This window comes from Xyrauchen texanus, chromosome 30, assembly GCF_025860055.1.
Source record: "Xyrauchen texanus isolate HMW12.3.18 chromosome 30, RBS_HiC_50CHRs, whole genome shotgun sequence".
Taxonomy (NCBI): domain Eukaryota; kingdom Metazoa; phylum Chordata; class Actinopteri; order Cypriniformes; family Catostomidae; genus Xyrauchen; species Xyrauchen texanus.
The window spans coordinates 30,420,493-30,445,539 of record NC_068305.1 but is presented as its reverse complement, the minus strand read 5'-3'; the positions used below and the strand labels follow the sequence as shown (position 1 = coordinate 30,445,539).

Here is a 25,047-nt window from a genome sequence, read left to right as displayed (position 1 = left end):
CATTAATTTAGAGAACAAATTACCAAACTTGCAAATAAACTATGCTAGACATTTTCTCAGAATTAATACTCTTGCAGAGTAACCACACGTGTAGTTCATCACATGAACTTTATTCCAATCCAAATATTGACAAAAAAGCATCCAAAGGAATTTTGAACAATATATCTATTGTTTTATATGTTGAAACCTACCACACTTCGTTCTATAAAGTGTTTTACTGTAAATATGTTTGTGCTATATTTCTTTATGTTTCTTCAAATAAATGCCATTTGGTCTGGAAATGTTGTGCATATACAGTGAGGAAAATAAGTATTTGAACACCCTGCTATTTTGCAAGTTCTCCCACTTGGAAATCATGGAGGGGTCTGAAATTGTCATCGTAGGTGCATGTCCACTGTGAGAGACATAATCTAAAAAAAAATCCAGAAATCACAATATATGATTTTTTAACTATTTATTTGTATGATACAGCTGCAAATAAGTATTTGAACACCTGTCAATCAGCTAGAATTCTGACCCTCAAAGACCTGTTAGTCTGCCTTTAAAATGTCCACCTCCACTCCATTTATTATCCTAAATTATATGCACTTGTTTGAGGTCGTTAGCTGCATAAAGACACCTGTCCACCCCATACAATCAGTAAGAATCCAACTACTAACATGGCCAAGACCAAAGAGCTGTCCAAAGACACTATAGACAAAATTGTACACCTCCACAAGGCTGGAAAGGGCTACGGGAAATTGCCAAGCAGCTTGGTGAAAAGGTCCACTGTTGGAGCAATCATTAGAAAATGGAAGAAGCTAAACATGACTGTCAATCTCCTCGGACTGGGGCTCCATGCAAGATCTCACCTCGTGGGGTCTCAATGATCCTAAGAAAGGTGAGAAATCAGCCCGAACTACACGGGAGGAGCTGGTCAATGACCTGAAAAGAGCTGGGATCACCGCTTCCAAGGTTACTGTTGGTAATACACTAAGACGTCATGGTTTGAAATCATGCATGGCACAGAAGGTTCCCCTGCTTAAACCAGCACATGTCAAGGCCCGTCTTAAGTTTGCCAATGAACATTTGGATGATCCAGAGGAGTCATGGGAGAAAGTCATGTGGTCAGATGAGACCAAAATAGAACTTTTTGGTCATAATTCCACTAACCGTGTTTGGAGGAAGAAGAATGATGAGTACCATCCCAAGAACACCATCCCTACTGTGAAGCATGGGGGTGGTAGCATCATGCTTTGGGGGTGTTTTTCTGCACATGGGACAGGGCTGACTGCACTGTATTAAGGAGAGGATGACCGGGGCCATGTATTGCGAGATTTTGGGGAACAACCTCCTTCCCTCAGTTAGAGCATTGAAGATGGGTCGAGGCTGGGTCTTCCAACATGACAATGACCCGAAGCACACAGCCAGGATAACCAAGGAGTGGCTCTGTAAGAAGCATATCAAGGTTCTGGCGTGGCCTAGCCAGTCTCCAGACCTAAACCCAATAGAGAATCTTTGGAGGGAGCTCAAACTCCGTGTTTCTCAGCGACAGCCCAGAAACCTGACTGATCTAGAGAAGATCTGTGTGGAGGAGTGGGCCAAAATCCCTCCTGCAGTGTGTGCAAACCTGGTGAAAAACTAAAGGAAACGATTGACCTCTGTAATTGCAAACAAAGGCTACTGTACCAAATATTAACATTGATTTTCTCAGGTGTTCAAATACTTATTTGCAGCTGTATCATACAAATAAATAGTTAAAAAATCATACATTGTGATTTCTGGATTTTTTTTTTTAGATTATGTCTCTCACAGTGGACATGCACCTACGATGACAATTTCAGACCCCTCCATGATTTCTAAGTGGGAGAACTTGCAAAATAGCAGGGTGTTCAAATACTTATTTTCCTCACTGTATCTATATAAATTCAATAACAAAATTGTACTCCTACCTCTGAAGAGAAAAACTAAAATAAATGTGATGAAATGGCATTCAACTCATTTTGTCTTTAAATTATGCTTAGTTGAGGTAATACAAATGCATGTATTTTTGGGGTCATGCGGCAATTAATTTTTGATGGATAATCAATGCATTACCACGTGTATGTACAACACATTTGGCTGTTTCTTAGTTTTAGTGTTGGCTGTATCACTGCATTATTATTTTGTAGGGCAGCACTGCTTAATGTGTCAAGAGCACTAGGCCACGGCTACAATAGAACAACTGAATTATGAGTATATCAAAGTAATCATATTATAGAAGATTGTTTGATATGAGTTTATTTTTATCTAGTCAGTGGTATGCCAAACTCAAAAGTAAAATCTTTTTTTTTTTTTTTACAATAAGCTAGTATTTACAAGTTGTCATGTGGAGGAAAACAAAACTGTAGTCACTGATCCAATCTAATATAATAATAATAAAAAAAAACAGAACAATATATCCTGAATAATCATGAATACATTTACGATAAAAACAGACAAATGTAAGAAAACACCTTGGAATGAATTAGATTTTTTTTTTTTTTTTTTTTAAGAAATATATGCCTTTATAAGCATGTACAAACATATTAAAATAAACATTACACACATACTGCAAATAATCTGAAACAGATTCTTTATATAAGGAAGATGATGTCGTCGGCCACCATAACCTGGTTGTCATCCTGCATGCGGGCAAGGGCGGCACGGATCTCCATTTCATTAAATGGCGAAGGGCAACTCTTGTTGATGCCCTCCATCAGAGCGATCATGCCCACTGACTGAGCGTGAGCAGAGTGGAACACCTCCAGCAATGCACCTTTGAACTCCTTCAGCCTAAAGCAAATACAAACAGTACGTGAGACATACCAGCCAATGCGGTTTCAATTTATAACTTAATCAGAAAAGACACTTTACAAGAATGTGGCAGTCCTTTAAAAATGCTGAGTGTAAATGATCTAGAAAACCTCAGCAGTCAAATATAAAATGCCCACCTGTCAGCAGACAATTCTGTGTGCCCATTCTGAACAGGTGTGTCCATGAGCTCCTCACCCTGCCTTGCAGGAGCTGGGGACTGAACTGAGAAAATAAGCAAATATTTTACATTTACACTTAGTGCAAGATGGTCTTACAGAAAATTAGCAAGATAACAAAAAACATTATTTAAGGCATAGTTTACCCAAAATGGAAAATTCTGTCAATATTTAACCATGTTATTTTAACATGATTGATGTTATTTTTTCCATAGAACAAAAAAGGAATCACGCAGCTCTTTTCCATTTACCAACAGTTCAGTGATAATATCTGTCAAATAAAAAAATAAAAAAACTTTGTGATGTGGTCAACATGGCCTCTATGGTGAAATGTCTCATTTTGTGTTCCATAGAGTACTAAAAAAAGAAAAAACAGCATATGCATTTGGAATGATATGAGGGAAATTAAACAATTTTCATTTTTGTGTAAACTATTCCTTTGAGATACATTTATAATCCCCATTTCATTCACATAAAATATATTTGTAGTGGTTCAACTTACTTTGTGGTATATCGGTCTCAGTACTAAAGTCATAGGGATCATATGGCTCACTATCCTGAGATGGCCTGCGCTCAGAATTGCGCCTCCTTAAGAACAAATAACACATTTTCATTGGGCAATTTGATTCACTCAGCTGGTTAGGGTTGCACCTGCTGTCTTACGTAAACTGGGACATAAAGTTCACACTAAGGGCTTAGTAACTACTTTTGAAATAAGTCAGTGCTTAATTTGGTTGCACCACCTGTTTTTAGGGAACGACTTTACTTGTAGTTCGTAAGCTCTCCGTAAAGTAATGCAGTCACATAATATGACACTTATCTGTATTGATCCAATAAACAGGCTTCAAATTTGTACACAGAAGTGTTAAAAAAGTTGTGCATTTTAGTTTCAACTTGTTACGGTTGATGTTCAAACCTTGTTTGCTCACGTAACTGTCAACTATAATAAATTATATCCCCATTAAAATATGATATGTAATAAAAGTAGATTTGATAAATAGTATATTTGCCCTGTGTAAATAACAATATATAGGAACTGTATCAAAAATAAACAAATAAATAAACTAATACAACAGGCTGGAAAAATAGACATTTATTCATTTTAATATCCTAAATATATTATAAATGTGTTAAAATATCATACATCATAATGTATGTTGAAAAGACTGAAGTCTGTCACGCAAAACATGAACTCATTGATGTCATAAAATATATATCTGATTTTTTATTCCGACAGTTACTCCTGGTCGGAGTCTGCCTTAAAAATTTAGTTTATACGTAGGGTTACATCCTACCTTAGTTTAATGGTGCATAAATTGTGACTTAGTGCCTATTTACGCCACAACTAGGCTAAGCTTTAACTTACGTATAGCTGGTGCAACCGGCCCCTGGCCACTAGGGGGCCTTAAGCATAATTTAGAAGGCAACAAATACCACAATCCAATTACAATTATTACTGTTGATGATACTATCAGGGAAGAAATTTCATTGCATTTTTAATGAGGTTGAACATTAGACCTTTTTCTCTGTGGTCGGGGTGTGTCTTGTGCCTCCTCCTCCTCATCCTCTGAGGCTGTGTCCTGCTCACCATTTCTAGAGCGCTTTCGTACCTTCTCCAGAACCTAGAAACAGTAAAGACAAGATTGGGAAGATGTTCATATAATTGATGGGAACTTTCTATTGGATTTACAGTAAATCAAACACCGTCTTGGAAAAAATTAACTGTATCAAGCACTATGTATCTTCAAATGGCTTGTTATAATGCTAAAAACAACAAAGATATTTAAAACGTTTAACTATTAAAGCTGAAAAAAGGAGCTATATACAGTAATTGTGACTGAAAAGAGCTAGAATATAGTAAGACACACAGACCTTCTTGAAATAGGCGAACTGCACAAGCTCTACAGCAACTTCTGTGTCCACCAGCTCCACGACTTTGCTCATGCGTGCTTTGGCGTGAGCTGTGGACAGACGGATCAAAGTTTCCAGGGTCCTAGCAGTGACAGGTGATGTCTGAGGAGCAGAATAAAGCACAGCTGCAACAAACTTTACGTCTATAAGGATTAGATATATATCTACCCATATGTGACCATGAAACTATTTCAAAAGCTTGAAGGAGTTTGGACATGCAGTTTTGGAGTATGTACCCGTGCAATGTCAGAACCAAGTTGTTCCTGATTGCGCAGTCGTGAATACTCTTCTGCGATATGATCGGCTGCCCCTTGGGTCAGAACAGGAGACAGAACCTTGGCAACGTGGATGTACTTCCTCATGAACTCCTTACTCACCACTCTGCCCCTAAAAAGTCCACAAAATAACATTTAGCTGTGTAATAATTAGGGATGTGCTCGAGTTATCAAGTGCAGGTTCTGCACCAGCTACTCGAGTATTAAAGTAAAAACACTAAAACGAATATCACAAATACATTTTCCTTACCGCATTTCCCTGCCATGAGCAGTACACTGAATTACACTGTTTTCCCTCTGAATCTCTCACCAAATCATGCAGTTACAATTGAGTAAACTAAGGAACACTGTGGATCTGTGTAATTACAGTTTTGGATGAAAAAAGCTCAAGAAGATATCATGGCGTCTGTGTATTTCAAAGCAATGTGTGGCTATACTTGTAATATTTTGATTCGTATTTAGTTCTACTCTATTTGTATTTGTTTTTTGTTGAGTCATGCAAACCAATGGAGGAGGATCTGCTTTTTTATTTTTTTCAAATCTCCCAATTTGTAATGCCCTATTCCCACTACTTAATTGGTCCTCATGGTGGCGCGGTTACTCACCTCAATCCAGGTGGTGGAGGACAAGTCTCAGTAGCCTCTTGAGACAGTCAATCCACGCATTTTATCATGTGGCTCGCTGTGCATGACACCACTGAGGCTCATAGCATGGGAGGCTCATGCTACTCCCTGCAATCCATGCACAGCTTACCACGTGCCCCATTGAGTGCGAGAACCCCTAATCACGACCACAAGGAGGTTACCCCATGTGACTGAACCCTCCCTAGCAACCAGGCCAATTTGTTTGCTTAGGAGACCTGGCTGGAGTCACTCAGCATGCCCTGGATTCAAACTTGCGACTACACGAGTGGTAGTCAACATCAATACTCACTGAGCTACCCAGGCCCCCCGAGCATCTGCTGTTGATCAGATCAGTATTTGTGTGTCTGTGTGTTAAATCTCTAAACATAGCCAGAGCACATTTTATAAGAAGCTAATTTTCCCCACTTGTTTTTCTGAATAATAACATGTGAAATTATAAAAATGTGATAGCCTTTATGTAGACACAGTGTACATATATGCATTACCCTGATGCAGTCAGAATTTGTTTCTATGTATGCTCCAGTTAAATGCAAATATTTTTTACTGTTATTTTAAAATATTTTTAATTAATGCAAATTGTTCATAAAACATTTTCCCAAGAGAAAAGTAGAGTTTTTAAACGTTATCTTATTTTGAAACCATTCTTGGTAGCATTTGTCATGTCATAGTACATGTCATAGGTAACATGCATTTTAATTTATAGTAATTGTAATTGGGTACTTGTTTTTTGTGGGTTAGAGTATTCAACTAAAAAAACATTTGTCCAAAATGCCCATCCCTAGTAATAATAAGATTTTTGTATATGCTACTTTAAGATTAGAAATGAAAAGATCAGTGTGTATTTTCATGCTTAATTAATAAAAACATCTTCTTTTTTTTTTTTTTAAGTATTTTAGTAAAGCAAAACACAACAAACCCTTCAAAAACCAGGTTACACATGTGGTGATGTAGCTAAACAGAATCATAGCTGAATTAGTCAAGTTTGTGATTTGCATTGCAGAAGAAAGCAAAGTGGGCACTTTTTCATACTTGAGTTTTTTGCTGCCATGGAGGAGTGGATTGTGTTTCTCATAAACCTGTAGTTCCTCCTCTTCCTCCTGAACTGCATCAGGATCCTCAGTGGCCAATGCTTCTACTGCACCACCCATAGCTAGAGCTGTAACATAGATAGTCAACTGAGTCCACACTAGAACATAAAGCAATTTTCAGTTTTGATATCAAAGTTTGGTATTCAGGTCCTCTTTGTTACTATCTATCAGCCCTTACCAGCTCCTTCCTGCTCACGGGGGTCCCTGTAGCGGTGCATGCGCAGCACATGTTCTGAGATCTCACGGTCATGCTCAGGGTCCATCTGATCCAGCATGATGAAGAGCAAATCGAAACGAGACAGCAGGGAGTCCTGCAGCCCGATGTTCTCCATGGGGGTCTTATATTGATCGTACTGCACACACAGTATGATATAGACAGAATTTACACACACAAATTAAAAAACATAGGGTTTTTATGATTTTGTTCACACTTCATATGCATACACTTTGATTTCCTATTTTTAAATCTGATGTTTAGGACTGACTATACACACTGTCATTTTGTAATTATTTTATGTTTCTAGTTGTTCAGATTACTTAACTCTTTCCCCGCAAGCGTTTTTAAAAAACGTTGCCAGCCACCGCCAGGGTTTTTGACGATTTTCGCTAAAATTGAATGGCCCGCAGAATATTTTCTTCCATGAATATATGAAGATGCTATATATCACAATAAAGATCTGAGCCTCTGCTTTTAGGCAAAAAAAACGATTTTATTTTATCTTCATTTGTTCTTTTTTATTGCGACTTGAACAGAGGTAGGTTTTGTCAAAAAACAACATTTCAGACAAAAAGCTGAGAAAAAGGCATGTTTATGTCTGATATTTTGAGCTTCTCAATACTCCACTTCTTCATGTTTGAGACGATCGCAGTCTGTTTCTTTGATCAAAGAGTTGCGTCCTCTTTCAAAACATGCGCAGGGATCTTCCTTACCGTATAACACCTAAAACACGGAAACCCGGAAAATTCCGTGTTTGGCGGGGAAAGAGTTAAAAATGAAACAACTACTGAGAATATGCCAAAACTATATTTATGTTTTGCTGCCTGTTGGAACAAAGCCTATTTACATTTTCTAAAGAAATAGATCAATCCTGCTGAGGTGAAGTGTCACTTTCAAATCATTTTTAAGAAGGCACACAGCATGTGATTCATTTTGAATTGTTTGTATACTTCAGTTCTTTGTTCCTGGTTTCCTGAACTCTGAATTGAGAATTACACAATTATAAGATGCAAGCACTATTTCACATACAGATTAAGACTCTGATCTTGAGAATAATTTCTGAGATGGTCATATGAAGAACTTACCCTGCCATAGACAGGGTTGGCAGCTGCCAGGACGCTGCATCGGGCATTCAGCCGTGCATGGATACCAGCCTTGGCGATGGTGACACGGCCCTGTTCCATGACCTCATGGATAGCAGTACGGTCCATGTCTGACATTTTATCAAACTCATCAATGCAGACCACTCCTCTGTCCCCCAAAACCATGGCACCAGCCTCCAGACGACGCTCACCTGATAGACATACACAACTTGATGTAAAGACTGAGATCAAACACAAGTGTTTACACTGAAAAAAGTGGTCACCTGCCATTGTTACCCCAAGGACTACTTGATCTAACACATAAAAATTAATTTTGTTGGTGTAACCTAATTTGTCAGGTACCTTTTGTCTTTCAGATTAAATAACATTTTTGATTTACCACATGGAGAAATATTTTTACCTAAAAATGTGCTGAATTAACTGGTTTTATTCAAATCAAAAAATATATTTAACATCACTAAGTCAGTTTGATTGCAATAGCTTACACCAACAAAACTAATATAGATCATGTGTAAATCAAAAGCGTAGCCAAGGGTGGGCAAATTAGACCTAGGACTACCCAGAATATTAGAGATTATTATTTGACTTCAAATATATATTTATAAAATAGATAACAAAATAATTTAATAAATTCTGCATTCTGAAAGTGTAAAAAATCTTTGAATGCACCACTTCTCTGTTAAGGCAAAAACACTTTTAATTGAGGCCCACCCAAAAGTAATTTCCTGGCTATGCCCTTGGTATAAATATCGTACCTCCTCATGGTAATGATTGCAGCTTACCAGTTTTTACAATGTAGACATAACATATCTATTGTTTGTGAGTAAATCCGACTGTTCCTTTAAATAGCAGTACCTGTCTCTTGGTCAGTGGTGACGGCTGCAGTCAGACCCACACCCGAAGAGCCTCGGCCTGTTGTTGGAATGGCACGAGGAGCAGTGTGCAGAACGTAACGGAGCAACTGAGATTTAGCAACTGAGGGGTCACCTGAGAAAAAAATATGGTTAGATACATATGCCCTCATAAATGTAAAAACACCCTTGAAAATTAATCTTTAATAAAAATTTACATATTTAGCACTGCCTGAAAAATATAGAGAGAACAACCGATACTAACAAAAGTATTTCTTTAACTTGTCTTTGTTTAGACTAACAACATAAACTGGAACAGGAAATATTATGGAGTAAATTAAATTATGCACTTTTAACAACAACATTTTCTTTTGCATTCTAAGGTAAAATCTCTTATGGGAATTAAAGCAGTTTGCAAATCTGATCCATATGTGCAAAGCTCAGTGGAATACATACCTATGAGAAGCACATTGATGTCTCCTCTAATACGTGAGCCATTGTCTAAAACTTTCTCCACCCCTCCTAGAAGCATACACAGGATCGCCTTCTTTATGTACTCATGACCATGAATACTGGGAGCCAGGGAGCGAGCCAACTGATCAAACAAATTCTAATGTAGTAGAAAGACAAAGGCGTTCATACAATGGGAACATATGCATGCAATTCCTGCACAAAACAGTCATCTTTCAGGTATTATCTTTACAAACACATTCATTTAGAGGTTTATTTCCATCCTCTTACCTTAGAGTGAGACCTACAGAAGCTCTTGATCTTGACCACATCATCTGCAGAGAAAAAGGGAGAAACTTCTTTGCTCATCTGCTTGACATGGCAAGCGATCATGATGGTCCTGAGCAAACAGACACAAATGGGGGAAAAAGAAGCATTAACTCAGAATGAATGTGACTATACCAAAGCAGAGACAGGTTACCCATCCCATGGATTTAATGTTTATAACAAATATAATTCCTTACTATAACCCCTTTTGTGAAAAAACGTTATACACTGAATGCACTGTAAGTCGCTTTGGATAAAAGCATCTACCAAATGCATAAATGTAAGTGATTATCATGACAGCACATATGATGGTGCAGTTATTAGTTCACCCAAAAATGAAAATCATGTCATCATTTACTCAATAACATTATGTTGTTCTAATCCTTTATTACCATATTTTCCAGAAATAAAGTCACACCTTAATATAAGTCTCATCAGGTCATGAGAGAAAAAAAAAAAACTCAAATAGGTTACATCTGTGCATAAGACGCACTGACAGAGGGTGCATGTGGCAGGCATTAGGACCGGCTTCCCTTCAGCGGCATGTCAGACCCACTCCAGTGCGAAGATTACCTCAGCATGTATGCATCGTATCACAGCATATTTTAATCGGTATTAAATTACCGGAGTATTTGCTCAAAGTAATCGTGTGTAACAGCTTTTCATATTCTGTTTATGTTTCATGAAAAAACAAAATGCAACAAATAAGCCACATCTGTTGTAAATCTATGCTTTGCACAAATAAACAGCTTTTAGTCTGTGAGTACAATAGTGTGCCTGTTGTACTCTATTCATTCATTAATGTTAGCGACGGTCTATCTGTGGATATATTTGTAATCCTCTTTGCTACAGTATGAACTATCCTGTTCAATGACTGAATGTTTTACGTGTGTGATGAAATGTTTTACGTGTGATGAAACGTCATGTGAGGAATTGCGTTTGACAGTAGTCTAGAGTTTGTTAGAATGATAATGTTATGATGGATAGAATATGTAAACTGGTTGCATAAAGCACTTTGTAAAGAAATACTAGACTGAATAAGATACTTTAATATGCTACTACCATTGCTATGACTGTTGTTTTCATCTGTTTGTGTGTAAATATGCATGTTTTCTTGTGGAGTATGTTTGACCAGCTGGTTGTGTAGCCTAAAAAAGATGTACTGTATATACCAGGGCTAATCATCTTTCGGTCCGCAGGCCAAATCCGGCCAGCCAATCATCTTTTTCAGGCCCTCCAACTGATATTTGACCAAAATGCCTTGCCATCTGAAATACCAGTGCGCTCTCGCAGTTCATAGGCGCGTCTCAGCAATCAGCGGTGAGTTTAACAACGCTCAATGGCGAATGCAACAGCATTCAGCAGTCATCAGTTTTCCAAACCAGAGTGCATGTTTATGCTTTTCTGGTAGTAGTTTAGTTACACTGCTTTGCTAAACATGGATTGCACTGTTTAGGTGAGCATTCGATTGCGTATTTTGCAATCAAATGTATTTATATCAATTGCTTAGTTGTGTTGAGTGCGGTCACATCTACAAATGTAAAATATTATCACCGCAGTTGTTACATAAAAGTTGTCAGCACTTATGCACATCTAAGGCAACAAAAGATAAATAGATGATGAAAACCGAATGTTCATAGAAAACGTGCTGAAAAGTTTGCTTTTATTCACTATTCTTTAAGCGCTAAACGGGTGTGTCTCATCTTTACAGAGTCTCGTCAAAAAGTGATAATGTGGAAATGAACCTGCAAATATCCAGATTATATTTGATTCTACATACAGCTGTGAGTCAACCATTTAACATGAACAGCATCAACTCAGTTTGTTCTTCTTTTCCCAATGATTATCTGCTGGAATAATTTTCCCCTCACTGAATAGGATGATAATTAATAGAGAAAATTAAAGAGCATTTTATTTTTCAAAAAGAAAATGTAATTTAAATGTATTCTTAAGTAAACATTTCTCTATGACTTGTTTGTATGACATGATTGTTTTCATGTTGATATTGTGAGAGGGCTTTAGCAGATTGTGGCAGGGCGGAGGGCGGGTCGTGATTCCGCACACCCGGCCCCTAATTAGGCCGATGAAGCCTGAGAGGGATAAAGGCGACCGGAGACGACAGTGCGACAGAGAGAGAGAGTTACGGTCAGCTGCCCGACACCTGTGTGTATTTGTCTTTTGGTTACGTTTATTATTAAAATATAATTTATATTATCAAGCTATATTATTCTCGCCTCCTCCTTTCCATTGAACTGTGTTACACTGGTTCCACAACCCGGGAAGGAGGAGGGAACTATCTCTTAAAAAAATACAACTGTTTTTATACTAGTTATAATATGCTTCTCTTTTAAAGGATGAAACTGAAGATGGTGCAGCTCTACCTGAAGGTGCCAGAGGTGAACCCGCCTTTCTTACTGGGCAGGCAGCGGTAGGTGCCAATCACCTGAACCCGATCCCCAGGCTTAACAGCGTCCACCAGGTCATTGTCCAGGATAATGTCCACAGAGCGGGGCAGCTGACCAGCTGGGGCTTTCTCTGGCATCTCCTGCACTGTGATGGTCTGGTGGTCCTTATAGATGGACAGACCGAACTCAGTCTCCAGAGGATTGTTTTCTTCATCCTGAATGGATCAAAAGATGAAAAAGAGATGCATTAGGTTATTTATCATTAGGTTATTCCTCTATAAATAATTGAAGTGTCGGACATGCAACAGTACCTTGGTGGGATAGATGGCACTTGAAGGGAAGGCATCCAGAGAGGTCAGGTCTGTGTATTTGCGCTCCATGGTCTTTTTAGTGGCTGGACAGTAATGTACACTGCGCACTACCTTGGGACGCACCAAAGAGCCTGAGAATACAAGAAAACCATTAACATTCACATATTGCATATTACTGCAGAGTAAAATCTACAGATAAACTTGTCCTAAACATGTCAGAAATATAGACTTTAAAGGATTATTTCCTTTAAAAACTAGTTAAGTTTAATCGACAGCATTTGTGGCGTAATATTGATTACTACAAGAATTTTTTTTGACTTGCCCCACCTTTTCTTTAAAAAAAAAGCAAAAATCTGGGTTACAGTGAGGCACTTACAATGGTTTTTTACGTACAAATGCTCACATTTTTCAAAAGTATAGCAACAAGATGTAAACAATGTGCATAAACATGATTTTAGTGTGATAAAACCATTTACTAACCTTTTCTGTGTGAAAAAATAGCCAATTTTACAACTTTGCTTCCATGACGATGTAATATAATTGTCAACAAACCCCAAAAAGGGGGGCCTGGGTAGCTCAGCGAATACTGATGCTTACTACCACCCCTGGAGTAACGAGTTCGAATTCAGGGTGTGTTGAGTGACTCCAGCCAGTCCCCTAAGTAACCAAATTGGCCCAGTTGCTAGGCAGGGTAGAGTCACATGGGGTAACCTCCTCACGGTTGAGATTAGTGGTTCTCGCTCTCAATGGGGCACGTGGTAAGTTGTGTATGGATCGCAGAGGGTAGCATGAGTCTCCACATACGGATTCTCAGTGGAGTCATGCACAATGAGCGATGTGATAAAATGCGAGGATTGACTGTCTCAGAAGCGGAGGCAACTGAGATTTGTCCTCTGCCACCCGGATTGAGGAGAGTAACCGCGGCACCATGAGGACCTACTAAGTAGTGGGAATTGGGCATTCCAAATTTGGAGAAAAGGGGAAACAAATTTTACACAATATAAATACATTTAAAAAATAAATAAAATGACTGTAAAATGTACTATTTAAACAACTTTTCAGTTCAAGTAATACATGAGTTTTAACAGAAGAATTAATGCAAGTGCTTTTATAAAATTATAAGCTTCACATTTCTTTCTTGAAACCCTCCAAAAAATTGGCCCCACTCACTTCCATTGTAAGTGCCTCACTGTAACCTTGATTTTGCTTTTTATAAAGGAGGGACAAATTGAGCTTAACTTGTATTGAACCTGGAATATTCATTTAAGGGGTAAAAAGACCAATATGCTTCTAAACAGGCTTGGACGTACATTTAGTGGTGATGCCCTCCAAACACACCATGCTGCCAAGCAGGCGAGAGGTCAGGGTTCGGGGGGAGACATGCTTGCTGCCAAAGCTGCCCTCAAGGCCAACAAAGAACTCCTCATGCTGCTTGGCATAAGTGGCATCTACTGAAGCCACTAGGTCTTTCAGGGCACGCTGGAATGCCAAGAGCTCTTCAAAAGCATTATTCAGCAACCTGGGCAACAGAGAGTTTTCATTTTAGAGATAATATGGTGACTTTACGTTACAATGAGAAAATGTATGTGAGTACACAGTAATTACAGAGACCCTAATAAAAAATGTTGGTTCCCAGAAAGTTCTGGGAACGTTATTTTATGGTTATAAAAACATTTAAACCCCAGAGCGTTTCTAAAACCTAAGGAGTTGGTGCCCAAAAAAAATAACCAAATAAGAACCATACGTACACCAACGTTAGGGGAATGTTCAGAGTTTGCTTGGGAATAACAGGAATTACGTGTGCATTGTAGGTAATAGGATAATTTGGTGAAGCTGCTTGTATATACACTTTGCTATTATTAATATTATTGTAATTAATTATATTTGCATGTGTAACGTGAACTATAAAGTGTACTTGAACACATATAATATATAAACACATACTTGGCTGCTCGCGTTTCGTTGCGGCGACGCAGGTCGTTGATGTTAACACTGAGTCTGGATTTGTTGTCGCTAATCATCTGTCGCACTTTGCTCTGATAGATGCCCTGGTCTTGCTGGAAAAGTGGGAGAAAACATTCTCAACACACTCGAGCACAAAACACAGGAAAGGCACTGAAGCAAGTAACATAATGGCGTGGGGCTTTGTTCCAATCCACCAAAGCAACTTTCCGTTCTTTAACAGATAATAAGCCTATAGTAAATGCGTTATACTCACATCATCGTCAAGAAAATCCAGATATTCCCTCTGGGCCTCCCTCATTTCTTGGTCGTCCACAACTTCAGCAGCCATTTTTTGTATAAAGCTTTCAAAAACGTTAAGAAATACAGAGTGCAAAACAATTCGTGTCGGCAGCACAACTGATGTGACTTTTTCGCGCCAGTCGGTGTCCTCTCGCAGGGGAAGCTGAGCGCTGATTGGTCTATACACCAGTGAGTCATCAGAAAATTCTGTATCTTGGATGGCAAAGTCCAATCAAATCCACAGCAAAGAAATTTCGCCCAGCCCATTTCAGCGTTTCCCGCGAAAAGTGTAGCAGTGCTGCGCATGGTCCAGAGGTAGCAGAAGGAAGTGTTGTGGTATCACTAAATAATGATTGTTGTGGGCAACAAACTTAACGACATTTACATTCCGTCCCCCTGTGCTAATTTTTTTCTTAAGGCATTGAAACCACTACTAAGACAGGAATGTACTTCGAAATAAACTGGAAAAATAGAATAAACGGCTATTTAATAAAAATAAACGTATACAATTATCTGCACCTCTATTTCATGTACAATGCAGTAGTTGGGCAGATTCCAAAACTTTGTATTTCTGAGGTATTAACATCTTGGATAAGAAATGTAGTCATTTTTACATCAGATATAGTCTCACACAAGACTTGAGTTGTTCCCCAAATACAATTGTGAAATGGAAACAACACATTCCTATGCTTTCCACTGATAAGCTCTGGTCTGAGATTAATAATTTTTTACTGCCCAATAAGGTAAAGGAAATTCATTTTAAAGTGTTGCATAGATATTATCCTTGCAATGCTTTTCTTAAAATGTTTAAGATTGTAAGACATCTCACCACAATGTTCTTTTTGTAATCTTGAACTTGAAAATTTTATACATTTATTTTGCACCTGTAGATACTCTTAAGGCTTCTGGACCCAGGTATCTATGCAAATCTTTTATGCATTTCATAAAATAATTGCTATAGATGACTCCAACATCCTGTTCTTGGACTGTAACACGGGCTCTCCCATTCATTGAAGACACTAAAATGAATAACCCTTCTTTGGAAATGCTTATACAAAGCTAAGGTAATGTCTATTAAGATCTGTTTTAAGTTATTTTGTATAGGTTTGAAAATGTTTTATGACTCACTGAATACATTGACCAGAAATAAGAAATCAACTAAAACCTCACTTTTAGTGAATAAAGTAATTTCTATAATTTAATGTTTTTTGGTTTTTTTTTACATTAAAAACATTTATTTTGACAAATAAATTGTGAAAATTGAACAAGCATTTTTTTTTTAATTGTGACTAATATTTGGAAGCAAAATGGAAAGATCTATTTAGTATCCCAAAGTTGTGTAATATATGTGTCTGTTTGTTTCTTGAAAAAAAGAAAAAAACATTTTTTTATCTGAGCCCACCAAGTGGCTGAACTCTGCCAATGACAATTAATTAACAGCGTAGTTCCCACATTCCCTTTATATTGTAGATATCACTTTCAGTCCAATATGAAACATGTGAACTTGATTTAAAGGTGTAGTATGAGATTCAGAAACCCTTGTTATTAATTACACCCATGAATATTAAGCTACCTGTTGCTTATGCTCGTGCTCGTGCTCGTGCACACACTTCATAGGGACACGAGCAAGCGAGCATCAGCCAAAACAATGATATAAGGTACAAAGTGACTGAACATGATTCACCGGCATCATGCTGACAGATGAGGTAGCATAATTAAAATTACACAGTTATGATTGTTACACTACAAACTTTGAGACTAATCTAAAACTACTTATCATCTACCATAGCATACTGATACACATATACAGCTACATACTACCGAAATACCAGACAATTTACTGTTGAACTGCACTGTTATGTTGCACTATTGTATGCAATCTCAAAACTCCACTCTCATATAGGTCACCAAGTGTAGTAACCCCCCCTCACAATCCACTCTGACCAGCAGAAAGCATACTTATCAAAACATAATTTGTGTTTCAGCCATTTGCTTGAGGCAACATTTAAATAAATGTCAGAATTAAACTCTCTGGAACTCACTTTTGTCCATACCGAGTTTAAATGCGAGATAACAGGGTGTAACTTAACTTCTTCTGCTACGGGGTTGGTTAAGGTGTGGTAGCAGCAGTAGTGTAAATAGTATTCAGATGGTGTCTACATGCATAGATATTATGATATCTCAAATTTCAAGTGAGCAGCCTACATGCATTCAGCAATATGGGCATTTTAGAACATTCGAACGTATCCATACACCCAAAATCATGCTGTCTTGGCAGCACACTAGATATTAGACACTAGACACAGCAAGTGTTTCAGAATTGAAAGATTGTTGGTTTGGTCTTGAGGTATACAGCAATATATTGCAGAAAGCAATGTGAGTGCTCAGTAAACACAATGAACAATGCAGCAGGGGCAGTTATAAACTAATCAGCTGTAAGAAATTTTGTTAGCAAGAACAGGCTCTTTGTCTGGCTCTCTGCCTGAATCATACCATGCTGTTTTGTAAATAAATATAATCTACCCTCATGCTGTTTTCTGCTTCTCTTTGCAGCATATTTGATGCCTGTTCATTTTTGTGTCATTATCATCCTGAGTTTCACAATGTCAAGCAGAGTTTTGTCCGTTAAACTGGTTACCTTCTCTCCCTTCACCTCAGGCCACCGTGCTTGCCTCTGACATGCCCAGCCTTTTCCATAGGCTCTAGATCCTTTCTGGCTACCGACCGGTGAATCAGGAATGGCGGAGCTACCTCTGTAGCCTCTTCCAATGCCACAAAGAGCCTATTAACCCAAGGTCACTGTAACTTTAAACTTTAGTGTTATTGTTAAATCTATCTGAGCTCAATGTGTAGACACACCTGCTGGCAATCCCTGCCGTTCTATTCCACTTTTCTTTTTTATCATTAGTTTTATTGTTCTGAGCCTGTATGGACACAAAGCCTGGTGGGCATTGTGTTCCTGCTCAGTGCTGTGGTGCTAGCATGGCTGTCCTGTGCCAGCTGCTGCTTTGGCAAATTCCATTACTGGCATCCGTACCCCCTCTGTAGGAAGATCTGTCAGATCTTTCCAACCAGCCTGGTACACAGGCTTGACATCAGCCCTGTAGCGCATCATCTGGCAACCAGATCTTGGGACGAGCTGACTTTAATGTTCCATACCCTTGTGTTCTTCATGTTAGCAGCACTGTTTTTCTCTTGCCTTATTCCAGAGCAATTCTTTCCAGGAAGATGTGACATTGTGGGACCATGGCCATAAGATCTTACACATCTTTCTGGCCATGTGTACTCTGTGCCAGCTGGAAGCACTGTTTCGAGACTTTCTATAGCACCAGCAGTCTGTTGTAGAGGTGCATGGAGAACACTTCATCTTATTAGCTGGAGGGTCTTCATCTTGGTGTTGTGCTGTGTTCTGAGTGCAATTCTTATGAGAGGCACAGTGCAAAAGCAGCTAAAGAAAAAAAGTTTCTGACAAAACATTTTTTTTTAGAAAGGAATTAACAATGCCTGTATACTTAGATATACAGTACCAAGCAGAGATATTTAATCATATATAAAATGAAAAAATGTGGTTACACTTTACAATATACAGTAGTTCTATTTGTTAACATTAGTAAAAGCATTCCATAAGGTAGCAATATAATCATGCTATATTTTAATTTATAATAGGCCAGCTACTATAATATTAGCTAATAGAACCTTATTGTAAAATGTTACCAGAAATATAATACATATTGGCTTGTTAATAAATCATAAACTGTGTTCAGATATCATCATAATCAGATATGAACAGATTTATTTATTTTTGTGAAGTTTGTTTATTATGACATTTATTTGATTTGTCGACCGATATGGGTTTTTTAATGGCCAATGCAGATATCCAGAGAGCAGTGTGGCTGGTAGGCTGATACAATGCCGATATATCACACAATTTTAGATAGTAAATAACTGTAACAGTCTAAGGATGGGCAAGGAGGAGGCGGGAACCGGCTGAACTATAAGCATAAACTTTAATGATATAAATTAACTTAAAACAACATAAAACATAAGGACACAGACACACATGCAACGTGGCCACGTGCGTCTCTCTCTCTCTCTAACCGGCGTCTCCAGCTGCACCTTATCTCGCTCTCCCGCTGATCAGCTCATTCAGCACCGGCCATGCTCCATCACGGCCTGGCCACACCCTCCTCCTTGTCACAATAACATAAACATAAATTGCTAAAAAATTCCTTGCTGTTTTCCTACTGTTAGAAGGATGATGAAATATATCCTGGAATATCAAAAAATTCCTGTGGACATTCAATAACTAAGACATAATCTGAACAAGTTTCACAGTCATGTGACTAACAGAAATGGAATAATGTGTCCCTGAAGAAATGGGGTGTGGGGATGGGTAATAGTCAGTATCTGGTTAAGTATTAAGTATTGCAGTGCATCTCCTCCTCATGGACTGCACCAGATTTCCCAGTTCTTGCTGTGAGATGTTACTCCATTCTTCCACCAATGCACTTGCAAGTTCTGGAGGGATTGGCCCTAGCCCTCACCCTCTGATCCAACAGGTCCCAGACGTGCTCAATGGGATTGCGATCTGGGCTCTTTGCTGGCCATTGCAGAACACTGACATTCCTGACTTGCAGGAAATGACACACAGAATGAGCAGTATGGCTGGTAGAGGAGGATGTCTTCCCTGTAAAGCACAGCATTGAAATTGCCTGCAATGACAACAAGCTCAGTCCTATGATGCCGAGACACACCGTCCCAGACCACGATGTACCCTCCACCTCCAAATCGATCCCGCTCCAAAGTACAGGCCTTGGTGTAACGCTCATTCCTTCGAGAATGAGCTTGGGTTGGTCTTCAAATGACTAGAAACTGATTTTCTGAGGGAGATCTCATTTTTATTAGTAGTAGTAGTAGTATAATTTTAATTCTCTTTGTTGCTTTTTTATTTTATTTTTTTGCTTTTGTGTTGTGCTTCTAGAATCACAATTTAAGCAAGGAGGGTTGTGCATATAAATGCAGCAACTGAGGGAGAGTCATTTCCAAAAGTTATCTGATCATGTAGGCATACAGTATATGCATTTTGAGGCTTTGTGTGATTTGGATTACATTTACTCCATTCAAGCGCCATGATCATGGACCTTCATAAAAAAGGGGTATTCAGCATCCCAGGTAAGTATAAAGGATTTTTGGTTGCCTTTGTTCCTTTTATAATTAATGATGTAATCATTTACAGAGTTTATTGCTTTGAAGTCAGTTATTTTTACATCAACAGTGAGTGAAATCCAGTCTCCACCTGAGTCTTATGATAGGCATGTTGACATTGAGAAATTGTGGGGGATGCAGTGTCAGTGGACACTACAGTTTAACCCAAGTAAGTTTAATAAAAATTTCTGTCTTACGTGTTCTATTTTAGTGTGTTGAGTTAAATGTTAAATGTTTTTTGTATTCTTGAGGTGGCAAAGAAAGCCACTACTGGTCCCCATGGATAGGTCCTAAAACAAGACAATTGTCAGCAGTACTAAATACGGAAAGTACAATGGTTCATCCTTCAGAAGGAGTGAGTGATGCAGGGCTTAAAGTGAAAAAAATTGCTGAGCCTGAACTTTTTTTGGGGGGGGAGGGGGGTTGTTTTGCAGAGACGGACTTATCTTCAAATGGAACCATTTATTTTTAAGTATTACGGCTGTATCTTAATGGCATCTTTTTATTAATGAAGGCCAGTATCACTGATATTTTATTTAGTATACTAAATTTTAGGGTTATAAAATAGTCCACTAATGCATAAATTATAAATTAAATTCGATTAATCCTTATTAAAGCTACAAGCGTTCTTTAGTCAAAGAGTAGTTAGTAGTTTTCTCTGTTCCCTTTGTTCTTTGGTTAACTTTACTGACAGACAGAATTAGTGGCTACTGTCACTTTAAGATCTACAGCTGGTGACAGGATCTCACGCGTCTCATTTTCTCACTACTCTTTACTTCCATTTAAGATTTTATTTAACTCATTTAAAGTTAATAATGATTGATTCTTGTGAGGATACTCGACAAAACGGACATTTTGGCATAAATGTGTGTGTTATTGTTCGTTCAAGCGCGAAAGAGAATTCGATACTGGTTCGCGACTTTTTGTGCCTCGTGTGTGTGTGTGTGTGTGTGTGTGTGTGTGTGTGTGTGTGTGTGTGTGTGTGTGTGTGAGGAGGACATTTACTGAAGTGCGTTCTCTTTTGTCTTGTCGCACATTAATGGTTTAAAGCATTTGGTGGACAAACTAATAACTAATAAGAGCTAAAGAATGACAAAGAACGGATGCAGCGTTAATTGTGTTAAATATTTTAAAACATTAAAGCTGGACAAAAAAAAAAGAAATCGCATACGTTAACAGCACTAAAGGTGCGTACACACTGCAACGTTACTTGTCATACATTGCTGACAGAAAATAAAGCGGTTTAAAGTGGACTCGTTTTCATGGTAGGCCTACACATAATGTTTTTTTTAGTAAGCTACACAGAATGTTCTACATTAAATATTTAACTAACAGTCTGAAGTTACCTAGCAGCAGTGTATGTTAATGTTAGCTCAGTCAACGTAAGGCTAACATCAAAAGGTGTAGACAGAAAATATGATTATGCTGACCTGAGCTAATTTACGAAATCAACCAACTCACATCTCCTTTCTTTTCATCCATGATGACATTAAGTCACCTAATGTTGTTTCTGGAGTTCTGCGCTCCATGCTTTCACCGACGACGCTAAGAGGTATGGATCTCAGTCACACTGTTGCCAGGACCCGCCCTGCTCTGCTTCTGATAGGCTTGTGACGTTAGTTAGAGCTGCGCTCCTCTCATATGATTGGTAGGTGAAATCAATTGACTCGAAAATATTAAACCGCATTCAAGTTCCCAGTTTCAAATGCAGCCGCGCGGTATGCGCGCTCATAATGGAAGCGGCGCACTCGTTTTTTCCAAGCGCGTCCGCGCCGAAAGTGCGTCCGACTGTAATTTGCAGCCTGATTAATAAATTTTGCCTGCGCTGGAGGCCGGACCTGCCCTCAAGCCGGAAATCCGGCCCCCGGCCGGAATACTTTAAGCCCTGGTGATGTTGATGTGCCTCTGACTGAGGAAAGGCTGGCTGACGAACTGCTCCACCTCAGAGTAAGTGGTTGTTTAAGTTATTCAGAAGGTTATTGGTGTACCACATGCTGCTATTATTACACTGTTGGCTTCACAGCATGGTCTGTACAAGGGCTCTCCACAAAGATTGGTTTTCCCTCATAGTTTATATCTTGAGGACATATCTGTCATTTTTTTTTCTCAAACCTATTCACAAATTTGAATGTCTGATCAGATTGGAGACCTGAAAAAGCTGTGTCAACAGTATGGAGTTGGTGACGCTGGTTCCAAAATGGATCTTGCACTCGAATTGCATGAGAAAATGTCAAACAGGTTAACATACAATAAGGTGTTTGAAAATGTCTGGGGTGCCTCTGGTAAGTCATGTTTCCTGGCTCCATGACTTAACTGCATAACCCTCTTGCATTTTAATGCTAACTTTTTCAATGGTGTGTCATGCTATAGCGGCACTGTAAAATGGACATGAATCAAAAGTTTAACTTGAGAGCGGGGAGTTCTCGTGACTTTGCTGACATCCTCCTGTCTTGGAAACATTTGGAAACACTAAATGTTACAATTTATGATTATCCAAGAGGACTAGTGGCTCACACAATCAAACAAATGCCACGTCACCCAACTTTCCACCCTTTTGAGAGCAGAGTACAAAATTCCTCCCAAGAAAACCTACAAAATGCAAAAGAAGTGAAGTTGAAGGTTAATTTCCCCTGGCTGATTCTCTGGAAAGAACCCGAGGATCCTGACTGCCAGCCATTGATGGGGTCCTCAAAGCACTATGCTCTATGTGATGTCTTTCACCAAAAGAACAGGATGAGAGAGATGTGCTATGCGCTATTGGTCTTGTACCTGGAGCTGGCTGGAAAAATCAATATCCAGCATGTGGAGCAGCTGTTCTCTGAAGCAAAGAGAAATAATTACTTCATGAATATGCTAACACCATCTGCACACATATTTCTGGCTCGAAACATCCTTCACTATCGGAACCTGGCACGGAATAGAAAAAAGATAGAACACTTTATGAGAATGTCCACAGCAATTGTGAATTGCTGTTGGATTGCAGTGGGAAATGTATGCTTGGTAATTTATACACTCTCAATGTATTATATTCCAATAATTGTTCTGACTATACATTTATACCTTATGCATAGAAGAAACAAAGGTGGACCAAAAGTTGCAAATGCAAGTCCAACTATGAATACGATTTAAATCAATCCTCTTTCAGGTGGGGCCTGTTTTAAATTTATGCTAAGGATAATATGAAGTGATATGCATATGGTCTGTAAATTTTAATTCTATGCAGCTGTCCAGGCACTGCGTGACCCACATCATCCACATGGTGATAACAATGTGATAAGTCTTAGCTGTGTAAAAGAAAAAAGGGCATTCTGGGGTAGCATGCCAAATGAGGGGCAACAGCAGTTGGTAAGTGAGTTTTGAGATCTGTTTGCAATTTGCTGTGTGCACCAGCCTGTGCATTTATGTAACTTTGCCTGAATTTTAGCTGAGCAATGTTTTGGATATCAGAAAGCATCCAGATGAGCATTTGGCTACTGTGTACAACACAATGCTGACACAATCAGACGTGTGCCATCTGGGATGGGAAGATGAATTTGAGGCAATGGTATGCAATTAACAGACATTATGTTTGCCAGGAAACACAACTTCCAGTGGTCTGAATATTTTTATAGTTACTCTGTTTACTTACAGGTTCTGAACCGTTGCCTTAAAGTGGTGGAAACTATAGCAAAGTCACAGGTATAAAATCAGTCTTAAGCATTTTGTGCTCCAATTACTTCAGTGTCTTAAGCAGCTCCTTAGCTGAAATGTTCATTAGCAGGTGTACACATTTGTCAGATTACCAATTCGTTGGTGAACATATTGTGACATACTTCACAGATTATGAAGCCAAGAAAGCATTACAATTTATTTCTTGATCCTTTGTACAGCAGTACATTCAGCCAGGAAGCATACATGTTTTTTTTAATTGTTTTTGTATTTTACTACAGGTGTTGTGAACTGGAAAAAATGGCCCAAATCAGCCAAGACTGAAATGCAAGTGCCTTTTATTGTTATTAGTAGTTTTATATATTACTAAAGAGTTCCCTAAATGTGACACGTTATTCAGTTCTGCTCTGGTTACTTTGGTAAGGGAAGCGTGGTTGCCTGAAAGGATTTTATGAATGAATCGAGGACCCAGACTGCTGCTTCATGTGCCAGTGTTAGTGTGTGTGTTGGGGTGGTGTTTTTCAACCAATGTCTAACCCACCTGTGTGAGGCTGCAATCACTTTGAATTGTTGTTATGCATGGTACAGTTGACGGATAAATAAAAAAACACAATTAAAAAAAAAACTTTAAAAACCAATGTGTGATTTACAGAAAAATAGATATATTTAAATTACTTTGTACTGCAATATACTTTTTTTTTTTTTTTTATCAAAGTGAACAAGTGTTGCACCTGTACATTTTAAATCTTTGTATAAGTTATTTTGCAGTAATTAATCAATTTGCCCAAAGGCTGTATAATTTATATGAATGTTACCTCCCCTTGAATATTGTTTGTTTGATCTAAACCAAATCAAATAAAAATCAAATCCCTTTATTGTCACTCCAACCATATACACAAGTGCAACAGTGGGTGAAAGTCTTGGCTGCAGTTCCAAGCAACATAGCAGTATGACAATTACATATAACACAGACATAACAGAGTTTACGCATCTTGTTACACAACACAATATACAGTAGCAGTCTGAGAACATGGTGTCCTGTATGACTTGAGCTGTTTGGATGACAATAAAGTCTGATTTGATATTTGCTTGCTAATGCATGCTTTTCTCTTTTTTTCTGTGTATATAATTTCATATTTTTTGTTTTCTGTTTATGTTGTTATGATTGTTCATTGTAAAAGATCCAACCATGCTTCATTTCCCTGATCTTATATGTATGTATGTATATAAGTTCTGCAATAAAAATTTTAAAATAATAATTAAAGGGTAACTAAACCCTAAACCAACTTTTTTTAGTTCATGAAAAAAAGTCCCCGCCCACTTTTCCAGCATTTTCAAATATTTCTAGTGGGTGGAGTCAGACTCTGAGCAGGTGTTT

The 25,047-nt window shown here is 38.4% G+C and overlaps 1 protein-coding gene, 1 long non-coding RNA gene and 1 pseudogene across 2 annotated transcripts; 2 read left to right on the top strand and 1 right to left on the bottom strand.

The window, feature by feature from the left end:
* Positions 1-1,861: 1,861 nt before the first annotated feature.
* On the bottom strand, positions 1,862-15,050 carry LOC127624200 (zygotic DNA replication licensing factor mcm3-like). The gene is made up of 17 exons (XM_052098917.1): positions 14,791-15,050; positions 14,517-14,629; positions 13,883-14,091; positions 12,573-12,703; positions 12,238-12,476; positions 9,821-9,929; positions 9,536-9,689; positions 9,084-9,215; positions 8,211-8,419; positions 7,087-7,261; positions 6,850-6,976; positions 5,138-5,288; positions 4,863-5,003; positions 4,509-4,612; positions 3,493-3,578; positions 2,952-3,036; positions 1,862-2,793 (listed from the first exon to the last, which is right to left on the bottom strand). Exons 1-17 carry the CDS (start codon positions 14,863-14,865, stop codon positions 2,595-2,597), a joined length of 2,439 nt encoding a protein of 812 aa, XP_051954877.1. The 5' UTR covers positions 14,866-15,050; the 3' UTR covers positions 1,862-2,594.
* Positions 15,051-17,419: 2,369 nt separating this feature from the next.
* LOC127623937 (membrane progestin receptor beta-like) lies at positions 17,420-18,285 on the top strand (annotated as a pseudogene).
* Positions 18,286-23,340: 5,055 nt separating this feature from the next.
* On the top strand, positions 23,341-24,175 carry LOC127623753 (uncharacterized). The gene is made up of 3 exons (XR_007968091.1): positions 23,341-23,565; positions 23,652-23,699; positions 23,951-24,175. It is a non-coding gene; the product is annotated as an uncharacterized LOC127623753 (long non-coding RNA).
* The last annotated feature ends 872 nt before the right edge of the window (positions 24,176-25,047 follow it).

Bases quoted from the DNA above. Each gene is read 5' to 3' on its own strand.
- LOC127624200 (XM_052098917.1), bottom strand. From the start codon at position 14,865: ATGGCTGCTGAAGTTGTGGACGACCAAGAAATGAGGGAGGCCCAGAGG. The intron at 9,216-9,535 runs GTATGTATTCCA...TTTTTTTCTCAG, and splicing joins CATCAATGTGCTTCTCATAG to GTGACCCCTCAGTTGCTAAA. The intron at 8,420-9,083 runs GTACTGCTATTT...TATGTCTATCAG, and splicing joins CACCACTGACCAAGAGACAG to GTGAGCGTCGTCTGGAGGCT.